The following is an 18746-nucleotide window of genomic DNA, read 5'->3' as shown; positions in this document are numbered from 1 at the left end:
GATCATACCCAGCCAGCATGGGTTTATGAAAGGCAAGTCCTGCTTGACTAACCTGAACTCCGTCTATGACCAAGTGTCCTGGGTTGTAGTTTAGGATGTATTCTATCACCATCTTCAGTTAATGGTCCATCAATGCCTTGCTGCATGACTCATAGATAACTCCCTCCGGGAGTTATCACTCTTTAATGGGCCATCAAGGATATCCTATATGGCTCATCATCCCATTGTGAGATGCTCCGCCCAGGGGGAGGAGCCAAGAATTCTCACCTGGATATAAGCTGGGATTTGGGACAGTACAAGCAGCTCTCACCCATTGGATTCCCAGAGGACAGGAACTACCAGACCTTTCTATGGGATCACTGCTTCAGGAAGACCACCTCACCTGGACTGCTTCCATCACCCTGCTCAGGTTGTATTCTGACTCTGTCAGTGGTCTTTTTTTGTATTATTGCATTTATTTTATTCTTTTTTTTTTTTTTTTTCATATTAAATTTTATTTCTGACTTAGAGCCTCTCACCCGGTTTGTTTTCAAACCACAACACCAGGTCACCCACTTAGTGAATGAGGGAAAGGCTGTGGATGTTGTCTACCTGGGCTTTAGTAAAGTCTTTGAAACTGTCTCCCACATCATTCTTCTGGAAAAACTGGCTTCCCGTGGCTTCAATGACCTGGGGGAGAGGATTGAGTGCATACTCAGGAAGTTTGCAGAGGACACTAAGTTGGGCAGGAGTGTTGATCTGCTGGACAGTAGGAAGGCTTTGCAGAGGGATCTGTACAGGCTGGGTAGGTGGCCAAGACCAATGGTATGAGGTTCAGCAATAAAGACTAAGTGCTGCATCCCATACTTGGGTCAAAACAACCCCATGCAGTGCTACCGGATTGGGGAGGAGTGGCTGCAAAGTTGCTTGGCAGAAAAGGACATGGGAGTGTTGTTTGGCAGCATGCTGAACATGAGCCAACGTGTGCCCAGGTGGCCAAGAAAGCCAATGTCATCCTGGCCTGCATCAAAAATAGTGCGGCCAGCAGGACTAGGGAAGTGATTGTCCCTCGGTATTCAGCACTGGTGAGGCCCCACTTTAAGTACTGTGTTCAGTTCTGAGCTACTCACTACCAGATGGATGTTGAGGTGCTGGTGATGCCTTTTCTTGGTCTTAAAAATTGAGAGCCAGACACAGATAAGGGATAAGGGGTTTTACCTTGGTATTTTATTAAGGATCCTTATTGGTGCACCACTTTGCCAAGGTGGAACGTGCCACAATGCACATGTGATAGATCGTGTATACAATTTATAGACCTTACAAATTAGCATATCTTACAAGGATGCCCCAATATGAGGCCTGGATGAATGGTGTGATATTCCCCCATTCGAGGAATTCCCCCCTGGATGGGCCAAATCCCTAGTTTACAGGATATGTTCTAGAGATGACCTTGGTTTGCCAAGACAGTGTAGGGTGTTCCGGCTTTCTACTAAGAGGCCTTTAGGATGTTTGGTCTCCTGGCCTAGCAAAATACTAGGGCTATCCTAAGTTATACAACTTAAGGAATTACAAGTATGCATGTAAGAATACTGAGGATACATAGAAGTTACATAAAAGGTATATAGAAGAAAAGGCAAAAAAATCATCTTGGCCTCGCTGGAGCATGTCCAAAGAATGTCAATGAAGCTGGTGAAGGGTCTAAAGCACAAGTCTTATGAGGAGCAGCTGAGGGAGCTGGGGTTGTTTACTCTGAAGCAAAGGAGGCTCAGGAATTACCTTATCACTCTGCAAGTACCTGAAAGGAGGTTGTAGTGAAGTGGGCGTCAGTCTTTTCTCCCAGGTAACAAGTAACAGGACAAGAGGAAGTGGCCTCAAGTTGCATCAGAGGAGGTTTAGATTAGATATTAGGAAAAAATTCTTCACCATAAGTGTGGTCAGGCATTGGAATAGGCTGCCCAGGGAAGTGGTAGAATCACCATTCCTGAAAGTGTTGAAAAGGCATGTGGATGTGGCATTTGGGGATATGGTTTAGTGGTGAACATGGCAGTGCTGGTTTAACAGTTGAACTTGATTATCTTAGAGGACTTTTCCAACCTTAATGATTCTACAATTCTATGATTCTATGTTTTGTACCACAGTAAGGCCAAAGTACAGAAAATAGGAAGCTGTCTTTCCTCTTAGAGCAGCACACACCCATAAACTTGGAATCTTGGCAGACCAAGAGATGCTGACAGAGCTCCTGATTCCAGAGAGTATGTTCCTGGGTGGGACAGAGCACTGGATGATTCTTTGCAAAACAATTTAGCAAAACAGTGCAAGAATAGTATCAAATATTTTTCAAGTTCTTCTGCAGACTACCTCCATAGATGTGTGCCATCTAATAAGCATAAATCCATATGATTAAACCCCGCAAAACAAACAAGTAAAATAGAAACATTAGAGCAAGTGTTGGTGGGTCATACATTTTCCTTGACCTATACAGACAGTTTGAATCAATTTGCAATGTTTTATTTGAATAAAGGCCACATATAAATGTTTTACTTCTTGCTTTCTCATGTATATTCCTTTTATTTTTGGCATGATGAAGAATCACAGATTAATTTAAATTTTGCTTTAGAAGTATATAGGCTCTGCTATTTACCTGAAAATCAGCATGAGGATAAGATTAACCTTACTACCCACATGCATACTGAACAACAATCAAATAATCAGCACTCCAGTGGCAGGACAGCACTATAGTGATATAACTATACAAAGTTTCATTATTGTAAAATATAAGTCCCCAAACGCCTATGAGACTTCTAATTATACCCTTCACTTTCTTCTCCTTCCGTTTTTTAGTTTGCACTAAAAAAAGCAATTAAAAATAAAAACCCTAAGCAAACAAAAACAAAAAAACCCTAAACAAAATCAAAAAACAACAAACCCTTTACACTTTTATTACATTCAGTTCAGGAGAAGCAAAAAGCCATTTAGTGCATAGGACTGCTAAACTGCATAGAAAGAAATTTTAAAATTGTCTTGATTATTTAAGCCATAACTAATAATTAACTAATTGTTTTTCTTCCTTATTTCTAGAACATTTTTTCATAACTCCTTAAGCACTACAAATTATGAATGCTATAGTATCTGACAATCTTGATATGCAATGTCATATACATTAGTGTAGCTTTTAAAAAAATTGAACCAGAATTGGGTTCTAAGTTTATTTTTATTGTTGTTTTTTCTGAAATAGCACACAGAGCTGAAGGCATGCATTCTCTATGCTTTTAACTGCTATCATCTGAGATGTTGAGGTTTTTTATTACACTAGTGAAACACAACCAACTTAACATATAATTATTTTAACACAGATAATTTAGAATTGTCATAATTTTATCCAGTTTGTTCAAAAATTTCTTTAACCACAAATATTGAAAACATTCATCTTCATGAATTTTTATGTGAATAATCTGGTATTAGTTTGAGCAAGCGCTTATCAACTTGATTAAGATGACAACCACTGAACTCATAATCAACACTGAATTATGAATGCCCTTGGGGGACAAAAAAAATTGGGCCAAATCAAGTTCAACTTGTACTATAAAGTTTAAAGATTTCTTCAAATATTTGTTCAAATTAGTTTTACAAAAAGGTTTTTAACCAAGGATTCCACTAGAAGCATGCTTGAAGGGACACATTTCAAGAGGGACTCTGCAGAGTGAATACATGGCAAGAGCTGTCACATTTTTAGTTACAATTTCAGCTATATATTTCATCTTTATTGTTTTGCCAAGGTAAATAGTAGGACAGTGTTTAATCATTCTTTCTCTTCTAATCTGAAATACAGGTGCTGAAGGTCCAGAATGAGTACTTTTTAAATGCAAAGAGTAACTCACAACAGATTATCTTCATAAAAATTAAAGTGTTCCTATGTGAGAAAGAGCTCTGGGGTAAACAATCCCTTTCTCTTAACTGTATGCAGTTCACACAGATCAATCACGGATAGATGATCTGGAGTGGTAGTGGGATGTTGATGTAAAAAAAAACAACCAAGGAAATAACTGCAAAATAAATATGTTGAAATTGAGTGATTGAACTGAGTGTTTTTCCTAGCAAGAATCAGTTTACTGTGCTTGCCCTGTAGACCCCACCCTGTCAGTACATCCAACTGAACTGATCTACCTATGCACTAAAGATTACATTCGTGTGAGTGTACTATCTGTATGGAGGTCACATTCACTATCAATACATATTGTGCACCAACACTGAAAACACAAATGGGGTGGAGGAAAATATTGGTTGGCTGAGTCAGTCCCTTTCTACCTGTGTTAGGCAGATGGTACAATTAAAAAGAGGAATCTTAGTACATTCATTGTACTCCTATTGTTCATGTATTAGGCAGAAATCTATTTCTGGCTAACAGCCATCAATTAAAAGAGCTGGAAGACGATGAAAAGAAGTTTTCTATTTCTAACAGTTGCATCTTATTTCTATTCAGTTGAGAAATCTATCCCTTTTTTATTCATATAATTGAAAATGTGATAGCGGAATGTTAAAAAGGAATTGCATTAAATAGAAGAAGGAAAAAGGTAAGATGGGAAAAAAGGATGATGAAGGAAAGCATTAGCATTTATTTACTACAAATTGACTATGCACATTCCTGCAATTTCCAAAATTAGGACTCATTTATGAAAGCTGAACCAGCTCCTATAATATGCAGAACATGTATTTCTGTATTCCTGCATAGTGGCACAAGGCACTGAGCCACAAATACATGATTCCAACATTCACTTCTACAATCATACAGGTTTTGCAGCAACCCCAAGCTAGTATGATGAACACCTTAGTACAATAAAGTTATAAAGGGAGGAAACAACTTTGTGAACACAGAGGTGGATAAAAGACAATTATCATATTCCAATTTATTTGTATAAAGTTTTATAGTGTTAAAGTAAAAAAAGTAAAAAAATACAATTTAAATACTTTAGGATCTAATCCAAGATCTATATTTAGGTTCTTAGCTGTCAATAAGTACATCAATTTCAATAGCTAGCATATGTTGCACTAAGTATGTAAAGCAATTAAATTAAGGCATTATTATAGGATATTTAGATTGAATTGCCCATAATTACCAAGCATATTCAACATTTCTGGTAAAACTGACTTTCTTGTGGCCTCATAATGAGTTGCTGAGAGACAGGGATCAAAGATGGAAGGATCCCTACAGCTCACCATGTATTATTTACACAAAGAGGACAGTTCCAATGAGATTTTTTTTTACCTCATGGTAATCCAAGGCAGCATTTTCTGGGCATGCTACTGCTGCTTTCCATTCATGACTGCACAGTAAATGAAATGTTAGGTTATTCTGTGGCTGATCCTTATGAGTGTGCAAGTAGGGAAAGGAATGCAGAGGCTGAGGCAGTGGATAGTACTACAGTCCAGCATTCAGTGGGAAGGGGAGGTCTACATTCAAATCAAGGGAAGCCAGTTGATGTCATCATTTTGGATTTCAGTAAAGCTTTCAATATGGTCTCTCACACATCCTTCTGGACAAAATGTCCACTATACAGCTGGATGAACACATCATGCAATAGGTGAGAAACTGGCTCATGGGTTGAGCACAAAGGGTATATAATAAATAGGGTGACATCACACTGGTGACCTGTCACTAGTGGGGTTCCACAGGGCACCATTTTAGGGTCAATTCTCTTCAACATCATCATAAATGCCTTGGACACAAGACATAAATGGATACTAAGCAAGTTCACAGATGATACAGAACTGGAAGAGTGTTGACTCCCTTGAAGGCGGAGAGGCCCTGCAGAGAGAGATTGACAAATTAGAGGACTGGGCAATCACCAGCTTTATGAAGTTTAACAAGGGCAAGTGCCAGATTCTGTACCTGGGACAGGGCAACTCTGGATATACAGGCAGACTGGGAAACAAGATGCTGGAAAGCAGTGCCATGGAAAGGCACGTGGTGGTCCTGGTTGATGGCAAGTAGGATATGAGTCAACAGTGCCCTGGCAGCCAGGAGAGCCAACTGTGTCCTGGGGTGCATCAGGCACAGCATTGCCAGCTGGTCAATGGAGGTGACTATCCTGCTCTACTCTGCCCTGGTGCAGCCTCACTTTGAATATTGTGTGCAGTTTTGATCACCACAATATAAGAAAGACATGAAGCTATTAGAGAGTGTCCAAAGGAGGGCAATGAAGATGGTGAAGGGCTGTGAGGGGAAGCCATATGATGGAGCGGCTGAGATCACTTGGTCTGTTCAGCCTGGAGAAAACTGAGGGAAGACCTCATTGCAGTCTACAGCTTTGTTGTGAGGGGAAAAGGAAGGGAAGACACTGATCTCTTGTCTGTGATGACCAGCAACAGGACCCAAGGGAAGAGCCTGAAGTTGTGTCAGGGCATGTTTAGATTGGATATTAGGAAAAGGTTCTTCACACAGAGGGTGGTTGGGCACTAGAACAGGCTCCCCAGGGAAGTGGTCACAGCACCAAGCCTGCCAGAGTTCAAGAAGCATTTAGACAACGCTCTCAGGCACATAGTGGGATTCTTGGGGTGTCCTGCACAGAGCCAGGAGTTGGACTCAATGATCCTTGTGCAAGAGTTGGACTTGATGATCCTTGTGGGTGCCTTCCAACTCAATATTCTGTGATTCTATTAAATAGTCATTGAATAAAAGCTCTGAATACTTTTCCAGCAGTCTTCTTCATTTTAAGGTCGATTATATTATTATTTCAGTTCAACACATTGGCCTCTAACATCATTGGGCTGCTGAATAGCAAGATGCTGTAAAAACATGAAATATAGCACACACTAACACTTGAAATAGCAAGATTCCAATAAAATAGAAGAAACATTTTGAAGAATACAAGCCTTTCTGTTCTTCTATAATTGGTTATGATGAAGAAAAAATTCTAAACAGTGCAGTAAAAAAATGTTTTCCAGAGTTGCTAATTTTCTTTATGAAGTATAACAGTGCTGGTATCAGTAACATAATACAGAAGACTTATTCTTGTTACTCATTGCATTCATCTGGTGATGCACTGAGACATAATAAGAAGATGGTGATAAAAATAGATGTCTGAATTTTGGGTGTGATGTAGTTCTGGTTAAGTACATTTTATTCAGCTGATCAAGTATCTATAAACTCAATTTTCTGGGAGAAAATTATTAATGGTAAAAGTATGCATTACATTTTTGCTCTTCATAAGGAAAAGATACTGTTGCTTCTTTACACATAGCTTATAAAAGGAATGCTTTGTATTTTGCACAACACCATCAACTGTAAAGCCTAAAATTATGATAATGTTTTCTGTTTGGTTACACAGTCACTTAGCATACTTATTTTAACAATCACTGTATTATAATTCTCTAAACTCTGAAGCTAATATAACTCCAAACCATTACACACACACACACAACCCTAATGTGATCAGAGATCTAATCACCAAATCCAGAATAGGCAAAACAGGTTGTCATGTCTAAGCCTCAGCCAGTAACTAAGCACCACACAGCCACTCCCGGTCCCCTGGTGGTATGGGGAAGAACTGGAAGAATAAAAGTGAGAAAATTCATGAGCTGACATAAAGACAATTTAATAGGGAAAGCAAAAGCTGTTCATGCAGCAAAACAAGGAATCCATTCACCACTTCCAATTGGAAGTCAGGTGTTTAGCCATGTCCAGGAAAGCAGGGCTCAATTGCATGTAACAGTTACTTGGAGAGACAGAATCACAGAATCACAGAATCATTAGGTTGGAAGAGACCTTCAAGATCATTGAGTCCAACCCATGCCCTAACACCTCAACTAAACTATGGCACTGAGTGACACATCCAATCTTCTTTTAAACACATCCAGGGATGGTGACTCCACCACATCCCCAGGAAGACAATTCCAGTACTTTATTACTCTTTCCATAAAAACCTTTTCCTAATATCCAACCTATATTTCCCTTGACACAGCTTAAGACTGTGCCCTCTCATTCTGTCAGTTGCTGCCTGGAGAAAGAGACCAATCCCCCTCCTAACTACAACCACCTTTCATGTAGTTGTAAAATGATAAGGTCACCTCTGAGTCTCCTTTTCTCCAGGCTAAATAACCCCAGCTCCCTCAGCCATTCTTCATAGGGCTTGTGTTCCAGGCCCTTCACCAGCCTTGTTGCCCTCCTCTGGATGTGCTCAAGCATCTCAACGTCCTTCCTAAACTGAGGGGCCCAGAACTGGACAAAATACTCAAGGTGCAGCCTCACCAGTGCTGAGTAGACAGGAAGAATGACCTCCGTCGTCCTGCTGGCCACACTATTCCTGATACAGGCCAGGATGCCATTGGCCTTCTTGGCCACCTGCGTACACTGCTGGCTCATGTTCAGCCGGCTGCTGACCAGTACCCCCAAGTCCCTTTCTGCCTGGCCACTGTCCAGACACACCGTCCCCAGCCTATCATGTTGCTGGGGGTTATTGTGACCAAATTTCAGGACTCGGCACTTGGACTTATTAAACTTCATCTTATTGGACTCCATCCATCCATCCAACTGTTCCAGGTCTTTTTGCAGAGCCCTCCCACCTTCCAACAGTTCGACACATGCTCCCAGCCTAGTGTTGCCCGCAAATTTACTAATGAAAGATTCAATATCCTCATCCATGTCATCAATAAAAATACTAAACAGAACTGGCCCCAGCACAGACCCCTGAGAAACACTGTTGTATTTCTCTGGGGAATGTTTTTTTCCCCAGGGCCTCTGGAGCTGTAACCCTGTAGTTTGACCCTTCCTTCCTTTCTGGACCTAATTGGCTGAGTTCCAGCCATCCCCCTTGGCAGGAGCCTTGATAAGGTCCTGCTCTTCCTCTTCTCGCTCTCTTACCTCCTGGGGCCCTCTCTTACCTCCTGGGGCCTTCTCTTGCCTCCTGGGGCCCTGCCTCCTACCCTCTGGGCCCTTGCCTCTTGGCCCTCCTGCCTTCACCTCCCCGTATGGAATAAACGTCTTGGATCAACCCTGGGGGTAAGAGCCTCTTTTGGAATCTTTTGCCCTGGTCCCCTCGAAGCATTTCCCCCAAAGCCTCCCAAGAAACAGAGCTAGCCCCGGGGGGCTGCGGGGGAGTGCTGCAGTTGGCGCCCAATGTCGGTTTTTATTATATTAAAAGCCCACGCAGTAGCTGGAGCCCCTTCCAGGGGTCTCAAAAGCTTTTGAGCAGTCAACTACCCTACCATCTATGAGTTGCCCTTTTTGTGACCCTAAGTGGTTGGGATTGACCGGTAGCTTGCCCTACGCCTGAGGCAAGTCGGCTCAGGACTAGGGACTTCTGATGCAGCTGCACGCACAAGCCTCGGTCCACAAGACAGGTAAAATTCCCCCGTGTTGCGACTAACCCGGGAATAGCTCCTAGCTGGGGGGAGGTTTACCCTTGGATCGTGGACACTGCATGGCTGCAGGGTGCGCTAGGACCCAGCAGAGGCAGTTTGAAGTAAACGTGAGGGGTTTTCCCTGGCCGGAGCTCCGCAGCGAGCGGCGCCGCCCCGGCCGGCACAGCCCACGTTTCGGGGGTTTTCACAGCACGGGTCGGGTCTCAAAAGCCAGGCTACGGCAGCTGGACCCCCCCCTCCCCAGTGCCCCCGGAGCCGAAGAGAAGCGGCAGCAGTGACGCTCTCTCGGCCCCGTGGTTCCCCCGTCTCGCTTGCTCGGCTCATACCGAGTGTCGGGAAAATTTCGTGTTGTGTTTTCGCGTCAGAAGGTAGATTTTGAACAGGTAGTTTTTTAAAACATCAGAAACATGGGCGTACGGCTATCTGTTCACCAAAAGAGTTTATTACAACAGCTTAAAAGTATTTTAATTGATGTTAAAATCCCTAAAAAGTTGCTAATACATTTCGTCGGTTGGCTATCAGCTGAAATTCCAGAATCTGCCTTGCAAGACTTAAATTCTGTTTCATTTTGGGATAAAATTGGACATTCATTAACTTCAAAAATTGAGAATGGTGATAAAAAAGCTCCTCTATTCATTCCAATATTTTTACAAGCCCGCAAGCAGCTGTTAGAAGCGGAAAAAAGCAGACAGCCACAGACAAATTCCCCAAATGCCTTTTCCCTTTTCCCTGATTCCTCCATTCCCGAACTGGAAAAGCTCAATGAGCTTCCCCAGCAGAAACAGGACCACGTGTTGGGGGACAATGGCGGACACCATGTGCTTGCTCTTTCTCCCAACGACCCCCTCTCTCCCCAGTTCCCCGCCCCTGCTCCATATCTCTTCCCCAATTCATTCGTGCCTTGGGCTGTCCCGCCCCATCCTTCCTCCCAGTGCCTCCCCCTCCCTCCGAGCGGCGGGGACGGGGGCGGGCCCCTTGCAGCCTGCGGCCCCTGGTGGGGTGGGGGTGGGCAGCTCCCAGCCTACAGCCCCAGCGGGGGAGGAGATTTCCTTGCTGCAAGCGGAAATGGGCAGCCTCCTCCGGGACCCCGGGAGAGGGGGGGGGAGCTGCCTCGTGCCAGACCCCAGGGGGTGGGGGAGGGAATACCTCCTGCCTCCCTGGGCAATGGAAGAGCAGCAGAAATTTTAGTAACTCAGAAAGATGTTGGTGAAAGCATACCCTATGTAGCACCTGTAGTTTATCTTGGTAAGAGAAACGGCAGGAGAACTTATCAGCCGTTATCCTATCAAGAAAAAAAGGAACTTTGCAAAATACAGAGAGAATTTGGAAGATCCAGTGAAATTTTTAAAGGTATGATGAGAGCAACTTTTAATTCGAATGAAATGGTACCTACTGACATCAAAGACCTATTCAGATGCTTGTTAAGCCCCTCAGAATATGACTTATGGGAAACCAGATGGAAAAGGGCTTTGATAACAGTATTACAGGAAATTCACCAAACTCCTGGCGAAACAAAAGACAATGATGATAATGATATCACACATGATAATTTGTGTGGTGAAGGGAATTGGCACTGTCCAGAAATGCAAACTCGAGTGTTATCCAAGCCAGTCTTAGATAAGATCTGTAATGCTGCAGAAAAAATGTTTTACCAGCTACCAACAATAGAAGTTAAAGGCAGTTATGTTAACATTAAACAGTTTCCTTCAGAGAATTTCTTGCAGTTTGTGGACCATCTGAGAACGCAAGTGGAAAGACAAGTGCAAGATCCGGTGGTGCAGGCAGAATTGATCAAGGAGATGGCTCAGAGGAATGCTAATGAGACCTGTCGTAGAATTATTCTTAGCCTTCCCCTCGACCCATCGCCTAGTCTTGCACATATGATTGAAGCCTGTACCAGGAAAGCAGAATTGTTCAGTGCACCTGAAAGGAATCCAGGACTGGCACACCCACAGCATGCGGCAGCTGCGTTACCAGGACCAAGGAGGCAACCAATGTCACCAGACCAGCTGCAGCACATCACCTGCCTCCATTGCAAAAAGCCAGGACACTTCGCCAGAGCCTGCCCACAAAACCAGAAACAGAAGAAGTTCAACAAACAAAAAAACTGAGCTCACAGCGCGTACCCGCTGTTGATAAAAATACGCGCAAAGATATAAATATAGCGGGACCCACACTGGCGAATGCCTCTCTCTTAACAAAAAAGGGGGAGGACAGGACACACGGTGTGGGGGTGCAGAAAAATAAAAATGTCAAATGTTCAATTAAGAAGGTTTGGCAGCCGCGAGGCCGATTCAGGCTCGTGACTGCCAAAGGTTTTCATTTCAGGTCTACTGATTGGACAGTCATTACAGTGGACCTGTCAAACATCCCACAGGATCTGATGGTTTACCACATGGGACTGGACAGTGAGTATTTTGTTATTGGGGACACAGCACACACACCTTTGGAGATTGAGGTAGCTCCCATGACCATTAAGGGAGAGATAACAAGCCTTATGCTGTTGGCACGCTGCATGCACCCACCATTTTACCTAGTAGAGGGGCAAATTCTTGCTCAGGCTATTCCTGTTCCAGTAGAGATCACGGCAGATGGAAAATCACCACAAGTCTACTGGGCTGAGGTGGTGGGAGAGAATAAACCCTGTATGGCATGCAACCTAGCCTGTGGGCCAGACCACCTCCATGTGGAAGGGGTCCTGGACACAGGCGCGGACATCACGATTATACCTAAAACCATGTGGCCATCACATTGGGAATTGCAACCTGTAGCGGGTAAACTTCAGGGCATAGGTGGAATCACATTGGCAAAAATTTCAAAAAACATCGTGCAAATTCAGGGACCTGATGGAAAATTGGCCAGCGTCCGCCCATTTGTTGCAGAATATAAGGCCCCCCTGTGGGGCAGAGACACCATGTCCCAGTGGGGAGTCCAATTGGTCATTCCTAAGACTCCTCAGGATTTTTGCAGATAGCCACTGTGGAGCGCCCTACCCAAAAGTTAACGTGGCTGGATAATACCCCAAAATGGGTAGCACAGTGGCCATTGAGTAAAGAGAAGCTCAAGGTGCTTGAGGAGCTCGTGGAAGAACAATTGGCTCAAGGACACCTAGAAGAAGACAACAAGCCCTTGGAATTCCCCAGTCTTTGTAGTAAAGAAACCGGGGAAGGACAAGTGGAGGTTGCTCCATGATCTCCGGGAAATAAACAAAATTGTAGAGGACATGGGACCACTCCAACCAGGGATGCCCACTCCATCAATGCTCCCTCGAGATTGGCAATTGGCTGTCCTAGATATCAAGGACTGTTTCTTCCAAATTCCACTGCACCCAGAAGATGCCCCACGGTTTGCATTCTCGGTTCCCACCATCAATCGAGAAGCCCCAATGAAGCACTATCACTGGAGAGTTTTGCCCCAAGGCCTTAAAGTGAGTCCTTTCATATGCCAACAGTACGTAGCCTCATTGCTATCTTCGGTACGTGCCAAGAGAAAGGATGCCATCATCCTTCACTACATGGACGACATATTACTGTGCTGCCCTAATAACATAATACTCCAACACACACTTGACCTAGTGGTTAAGGTTTTAACCTCTGCTGGATTTCAATTGCAGGAAGACAAAGTTCAAAGGATGCCACCTTGGAAGTACCTGGGTCTGGAAATCAGTGCGAGGACCATTGTTCCACAGAAATTGGAAATTGAGTGCAATCCCAAAACCCTAGCAGATCTCCACTCCTTGTGTGGGTCTTTGAATTGGGTAAGACCCTGGCTAGGCCTCACGAATGAGGATTTAGCCCCCCTCTTCAATTTATTGAAGGGGGAGAGGGAGCTGGTTTCTCCCAGGGAACTGACCCCAGAGGCAAAGATGGCGATCGAAAAGGTACAGAAGGCCTTGTCAGAGAGGCAGGCTCATCGGTGTGAGCCAAATGTGCCTTTCCATTTCATTGTTCTAGGAAAGCTGCCACATTTGCATGGTTTGATTTTCCAATGGATCGAGGGGCAGAGAGATTCACTCTTGATCATAAAGTGGGTCTTCCTCTCTCACCAAAGATCCAAGACCATCACTAAGCCACAAGAATTGATAGCTCAGCTGATTCGGAAGGCCAGGGTGAGATTGTGTGAACTGGCTGGTTGTGACTTTACATGTATTCACCTTCCAGTCAGACTTTCTAAGGAGGGAAGGAACTCTCCTGAGAGATTGACCAAAGAGATGTTTGAGCATTTGCTCCAGAGCAATGCCAGTCTCCAATTATCTCTGGACAGCTACAGAGGACAAATATCAGTCCATGCCCCGTCTCACAAGTTGTTCAACGAGGAATTCCACCTCATTCCTTGTGAGATAAGGAGTCGGAGACCACTCAAGGCGCTCACAGTGTTCACAGATGCTTCTGGGGCTTCCCACAAGTCGGTGATGACTTGGAGAAATCCACAGACTCAGCATTGGGAAGCTGATGTTGAGTTTGTGGAGGGATCCCCCCAAGTGGCTGAACTGGCCGCAGTGGTAAGAGCTTTTGAGAAGTTCTCAGAACCAATTAACTTGGTAACGGACTCTGCATACGTAGCGGGGGTAGTGTCCAGAGCGGAGCAGGCTGTGCTCAAAGAAATCGAGAATGAACATCTCTTCAGATTGCTTTCGAGGCTAATTCATTTAGTCTCTCATCGAGAGCATCCATTCTATGTGATGCATGTGAGGTCACACACTGATTTGCCAGGTGAAATTGTAGAAGGGAATCATCAGGCAGACTCCCTTGCTGCACCAGTTGAAAAAGCACGTCTCCCTGATGTCTTCCAACAGGCAAAGCTGAGTCACCAACAATACCATCAAAATGTGCCAGGTCTGATCCGTCAGTTCCAGCTAACACGGAGTCAGGCTCGAGCCATTGTGGCCACCTGTCCCAACTGCCAGCTCCAAGCCATGCCGTCTATGGGCATGGGGGTTAACCCCCGGGGCCTTGGCAGTTGTGAAGTGTGGCAGACAGACATCACACACATTCCTAGTTTTGGTCGCCTCAAGTATGTTCATGTAAGCATTGACACATATTCAGGCGCAGTTTATGCCTCTGCCCATGCGGGAGAAAAGTCTGTGCATGCCAAGCAGCACCTAGTGCAAGCTTTTTCAGTATTGGGAATCCCAAAAGAAATCAAAACTGATAACGGCCCAGCGTATGTGTCCAAGGAGTTCCTGGAGTTTGTCCAGCAGTGGGGAGTGAAATGTAAGACTGGCATCCCTCACTCCCCCACAGGTCAAGCTGTGGTTGAGCGTGCACACCAGACGCTCAAGCAAGTCTTGGCTAGACAGAGCAGTTCAACTGCGTGGATGTCTCCGCAGCAGAAGCTCTGCAAAGCCATGTTTACTATCAATTTTCTGAACTGTTCATTTGAAAATATGAGTCCACCCGTGGTACGTCATTTTAACAGTGGCAATCAATTCAAATTGTCTCAGCGTCCACCAGTCTTGATTAGGGATCCTGAAACTTGGGAAACCAAAGGTCCCTATGAGCTCGTGACCTGGGGTCGTGGCTATGCATGTGTGGCTACTCCCTCAGGCCCTCGGTGGATTCCTCAGAAGTGGGTGAAACCTTTTGTCCCCAAAAATCCAGCTCTAGCAGAAGGGGGTGACAGGCAAGTAGCCGTTGCCTCAAAGAGAAGACGCCGCCGGATGGAGGAAAAAGAATCTTCCTAGGTGTGGACTCCTTCCGGCAGAAACAGAAACTTCTACCGTGTTTTAAAATGTCTGTTTTTCCCTTTTAGAGAAAACCTACCTCCCACTCAACCCTGTGATGAACCCCATCCAAGCTGTCATCTTGTTAGTGACAAGTGAAACAAGAATCTGAAGATTGGGTCAAGGAACTGTTCAAGGGTTGGGGATTCACAGGGTGGTGGATTTCTATAGTTAAAACCATTTTGTTGTTTCTTGTTATTCTCTTCCTTGTAACCATAGCGTTCGGGATCCTACGTTGTTTGATTTTCAAAGCTATCAATAGTCTCATACCTTCTACCTCAGAAGTCAACCACATAGAGTTGACAAACCTAAAGCAGTCTGACTTTCCCACCAATTGTGAGTGGTGGGGAAATCAGCATTCCAAGTCAAAATGAACCTAATGCTTTTCTTGTAACTTTGTTAAACAAAAAAGGGGGAATTGTTGTATTTCTCTGGGGAATGGTTTTTTCCCCAGGGCCTCTGGAGCTGTAACCCTGTAGTTTGACCCTTCCTTCCTTTCTGGACCTAATTGGCTGAGTTCCAGCCATCCCCCTTGGCAGGAGCCTTGATAAGGTCCTGCTCTTCCTCTTCTCGCTCTCTTACCTCCTGGGGCCCTCTCTTACCTCCTGGGGCCTTCTCTTACCTCCTGGGGCCTTCTCTTGCCTCCTGGGGCCCTGCCTCCTACCCTCTGGGCCCTTGCCTCTTGGCCCTCCTGCCTTCGCCTCCCCGTATGGAATAAACGTCTTGGATCAACCCTGGGGGTAAGAGCCTCTTTTGGAATCTTTTGCCCTGGTCCCCTCGAAGCATTTCCCCCAAAGCCTCCCAAGAAACAGAGCTAGCCCCGGGGGGCTGCGGGGGAGTGCTTCAGAACACCACTAGTGACTGGCTGCTAACTGAATGCAGCACCATTCACCCCCACTCTCTGGGCCCAGCCATCCAGCCAGTTCCTAGCCCAGCAAAGAGTGCTCCCCATCAAGCCGTGGGCTGCCAGCTTTTCCAGGAGAATGCAATGAAAGACAGTGACAAAGGCCTTGCTGAAGTCCAAAAAGACAACATCCACAGCCTTTCCCACATACACCAGGAGGGTCACCTGGTCATAAAAGGAGACCAGGTTGGTCAAACACAACCTACCCCATCTTAAACCCATGCTGGCTGGGTCTGATACCCTGGCCATCCTGTAAGTGCTGCGTGACAACACTCAATATAAACTGTTCCATAACCTTACCGGGTACTGAGGTTGGGCTAAGTGGCCTATAATTACCAGGATCCTCCTTCCTACACTTTTTGTGAATAGGTGTCATATTGGCCAGCTTCTCTGTTTTGAAGCACATCCAGCTTTCCTGAACTCCTTTGTTTTTAAGGGCTGCTTCCCAAGGAACTCGGAATAAGTCTCCTAAATAGGCCAAAGTCTGCCCTTCAGAAATCCAATGCAAAAGTCTTATTGATGTTCCTCCTCATTTCACCAAATATTGAGAACTCTACAATTTCATGATCACTGTGCCCCAAGTGGTCTCCAACCACCACATGTCCCAGCAGCCCATCTCTATTTGCAAACAACAGGTCTAACATAGTCCTTCTCCTGCTGGGCTCACTCACCAGCTGTGACAAAACATCGTTCTCCACACACTCTAAGAACTTCCTGGACTGCCTCTTTTCTGCTATATTAATTTCCCAGCAGATGCCTGGTAGGTTAAAATCACCTACAAGAACAAGAGCTGATGATCCTGAAACATCCTCCAGCTGCTTATAGAATAAGTTGTCCACCACTTCTTCCTGGCTGGGTGGACAATAACTGACTCCCAGTAGGATGTCAGCCTTGTTGGCTTTCCCCGTAATTCTTACCCATAAGCATTCAACTTCATCGTCATTAGTTTCAATACCCATGGCATCAAAAGCCTCCCTAATAAAAATGACCACCCCTCCTCTTCTTCTCTCTTTCCTGTCTCTTCTGAAGAGCTTGTAGCCATCCAGTGCAGCACTCCAGCTATGTGAGTCGTCCCACCATGTTTCCGTGATAGTGACTACATCATAGCTTTGCTGTTGTAATCATAGCTTTACTGTTGTAGTCATAACTTTGCTGAGACAAGATGCCATAACTGAGAATCCCCCTTTTCCTTTTTCTTCCCCCAGCTTTATATGCTGAGCATGACTCCATATGGTATGGAATATCTCCCTTTGGTCAGTTTTCCCACCTGTGTCCCTTCCCACCTTTTTGTGCACCTCCAGCCTACTGGCTGGTGGGATGGGGTGAGAAGCAAAAAAGGCCTTGACACTGTGCAAGTGCTGCTCATCAATAACTAAAACATCTCTGCATTATCAACACTTTTTTTCTGCAGAAATCCAAAATACAGCCCCATATTATCTACTGTGAAAAAAAATGAACTCTATCTCAGGCAAAACCAGCTCAGGTGTTTAGTGAAAAAACTTAATTTGATACCCTGCTGAGAAATAACTGTCATTCTTAAGGAATAATGACTTAATGAGACCATCTGAACACTGGAGAAAGATAACTGAATACACTTAGTCAGGTGTTAACCCTGACCTTAAAAGTAGGTTTGACATTTCAACCTACATCTCAACTATATCACTACTCTTATACTGTCAAATCCTCTCCAAAGCATATTTATGTATATTTCCTCTCATTGGGATAGCTTTACATGAGAGATCTAGTTTTCATTCCTTTCCCAATGGGAAATAAATCATACACTCCAATTCTCATGTAGTTCAACCTAGCAATGCAGGACACAAAGAAAACTTAGATTAGAATGTGAAACAGCCATGATTTGATTTTATGTAGAAAAGGCTTCTCTATATGGCATCTGTTTCAGCACACCCAGATGGTTGTACCATCTACTTGGGATGCATTCATAAAAGGCTGTTTTCTACTGCCTATCCTAGCTAGTACATAACAGAAATTAAAAAAGACCTACTGGATTGCATAAATTAGTTGCAGTGCAACATAAGAAAGCAGTTCTTTTAATAAAGCCAGTGTCAATGAAGAATATTAAAAATATCATTGATGCAGTTTTATTTGTCAGATGAGTAAAACACCACATACACTGATGATTCGTATGGTATCTAAGAACAGCACACAGAAAGCTCTGCATAAAGACCACAAAAGATGATAAGCATCCAAGAAGGGACAGATAGGGTTCTTAGAAACTTCCTGAAGGTAGTTTAGAAACTACTTCAATGCTTTGTTGTCCCTTGCAAACATCCCATTGTGCAGACATCCCATTGTGCAAGACTCCTTTGCAACCCCTGAAAAATCTGTCCATTCACATATTCCTCAATTTCCTCATGTATATCCTTGAAAACCTTTTCCCATGAGCAAATTTGAAACAGAGAAGTAACTCAAATTTTCTTTTAGAAAAATCCATTTTTTACAGTCAGCCACAGTACAAACATATACTAGTCAAATGGTCTCCATATCTTATAGTGATATCTCAGTCCAATACTGTTAGCACACCTGCATTACCACAGAAACAGTTGACCTTTGCGCTACAGATAAGGGTTTAAAAAACACATGCTATTTTTGAAATGGCAGGAAGTTGAAAAAACTCTTAAATAAGAGAATAAATGTTGAAACTTTCTTTCCCAAATTGTTACTGTACATCTAAATTAAATGTTCCGCAAGCTACTTTTGAAAATTATTAAAACATTTCCTGTCAGACTGACTGCAAGGGAATTTATAAAATTGTATTGGGTT

At 44.1% G+C, this 18746-nt stretch overlaps 1 protein-coding gene across 2 annotated transcripts in view; it reads right to left on the bottom strand.

Moving 5' to 3' along the window:
* LOC136373335 (guanine nucleotide-binding protein G(q) subunit alpha) overlaps positions 1 to 18746 on the bottom strand; it is a 219770-nt gene that overhangs the window by 129459 nt on the left and 71565 nt on the right. Inside the window, exon 1 of one of the 2 annotated variants that reach the window (XM_066338240.1) lies at positions 16634 to 17309. The exons of the other annotated variant lie outside the window; for it this stretch is intronic. Coding sequence (XP_066194337.1) covers positions 16634 to 16921 — 288 coding nt within the window. The 5' untranslated portion in view covers positions 16922 to 17309. Of the gene's footprint in view, positions 1 to 16633; positions 17310 to 18746 lie in introns of those variants that run through there. 2 annotated transcript variants of the gene reach the window in all.

This window comes from Sylvia atricapilla, chromosome W (assembly GCF_009819655.1).
Source record: "Sylvia atricapilla isolate bSylAtr1 chromosome W, bSylAtr1.pri, whole genome shotgun sequence".
NCBI lineage: Eukaryota > Metazoa > Chordata > Aves > Passeriformes > Sylviidae > Sylvia > Sylvia atricapilla.
The sequence above is the reverse complement of the archived record's forward strand: the minus strand, read 5'-3'. Positions and strand labels throughout refer to the sequence as shown.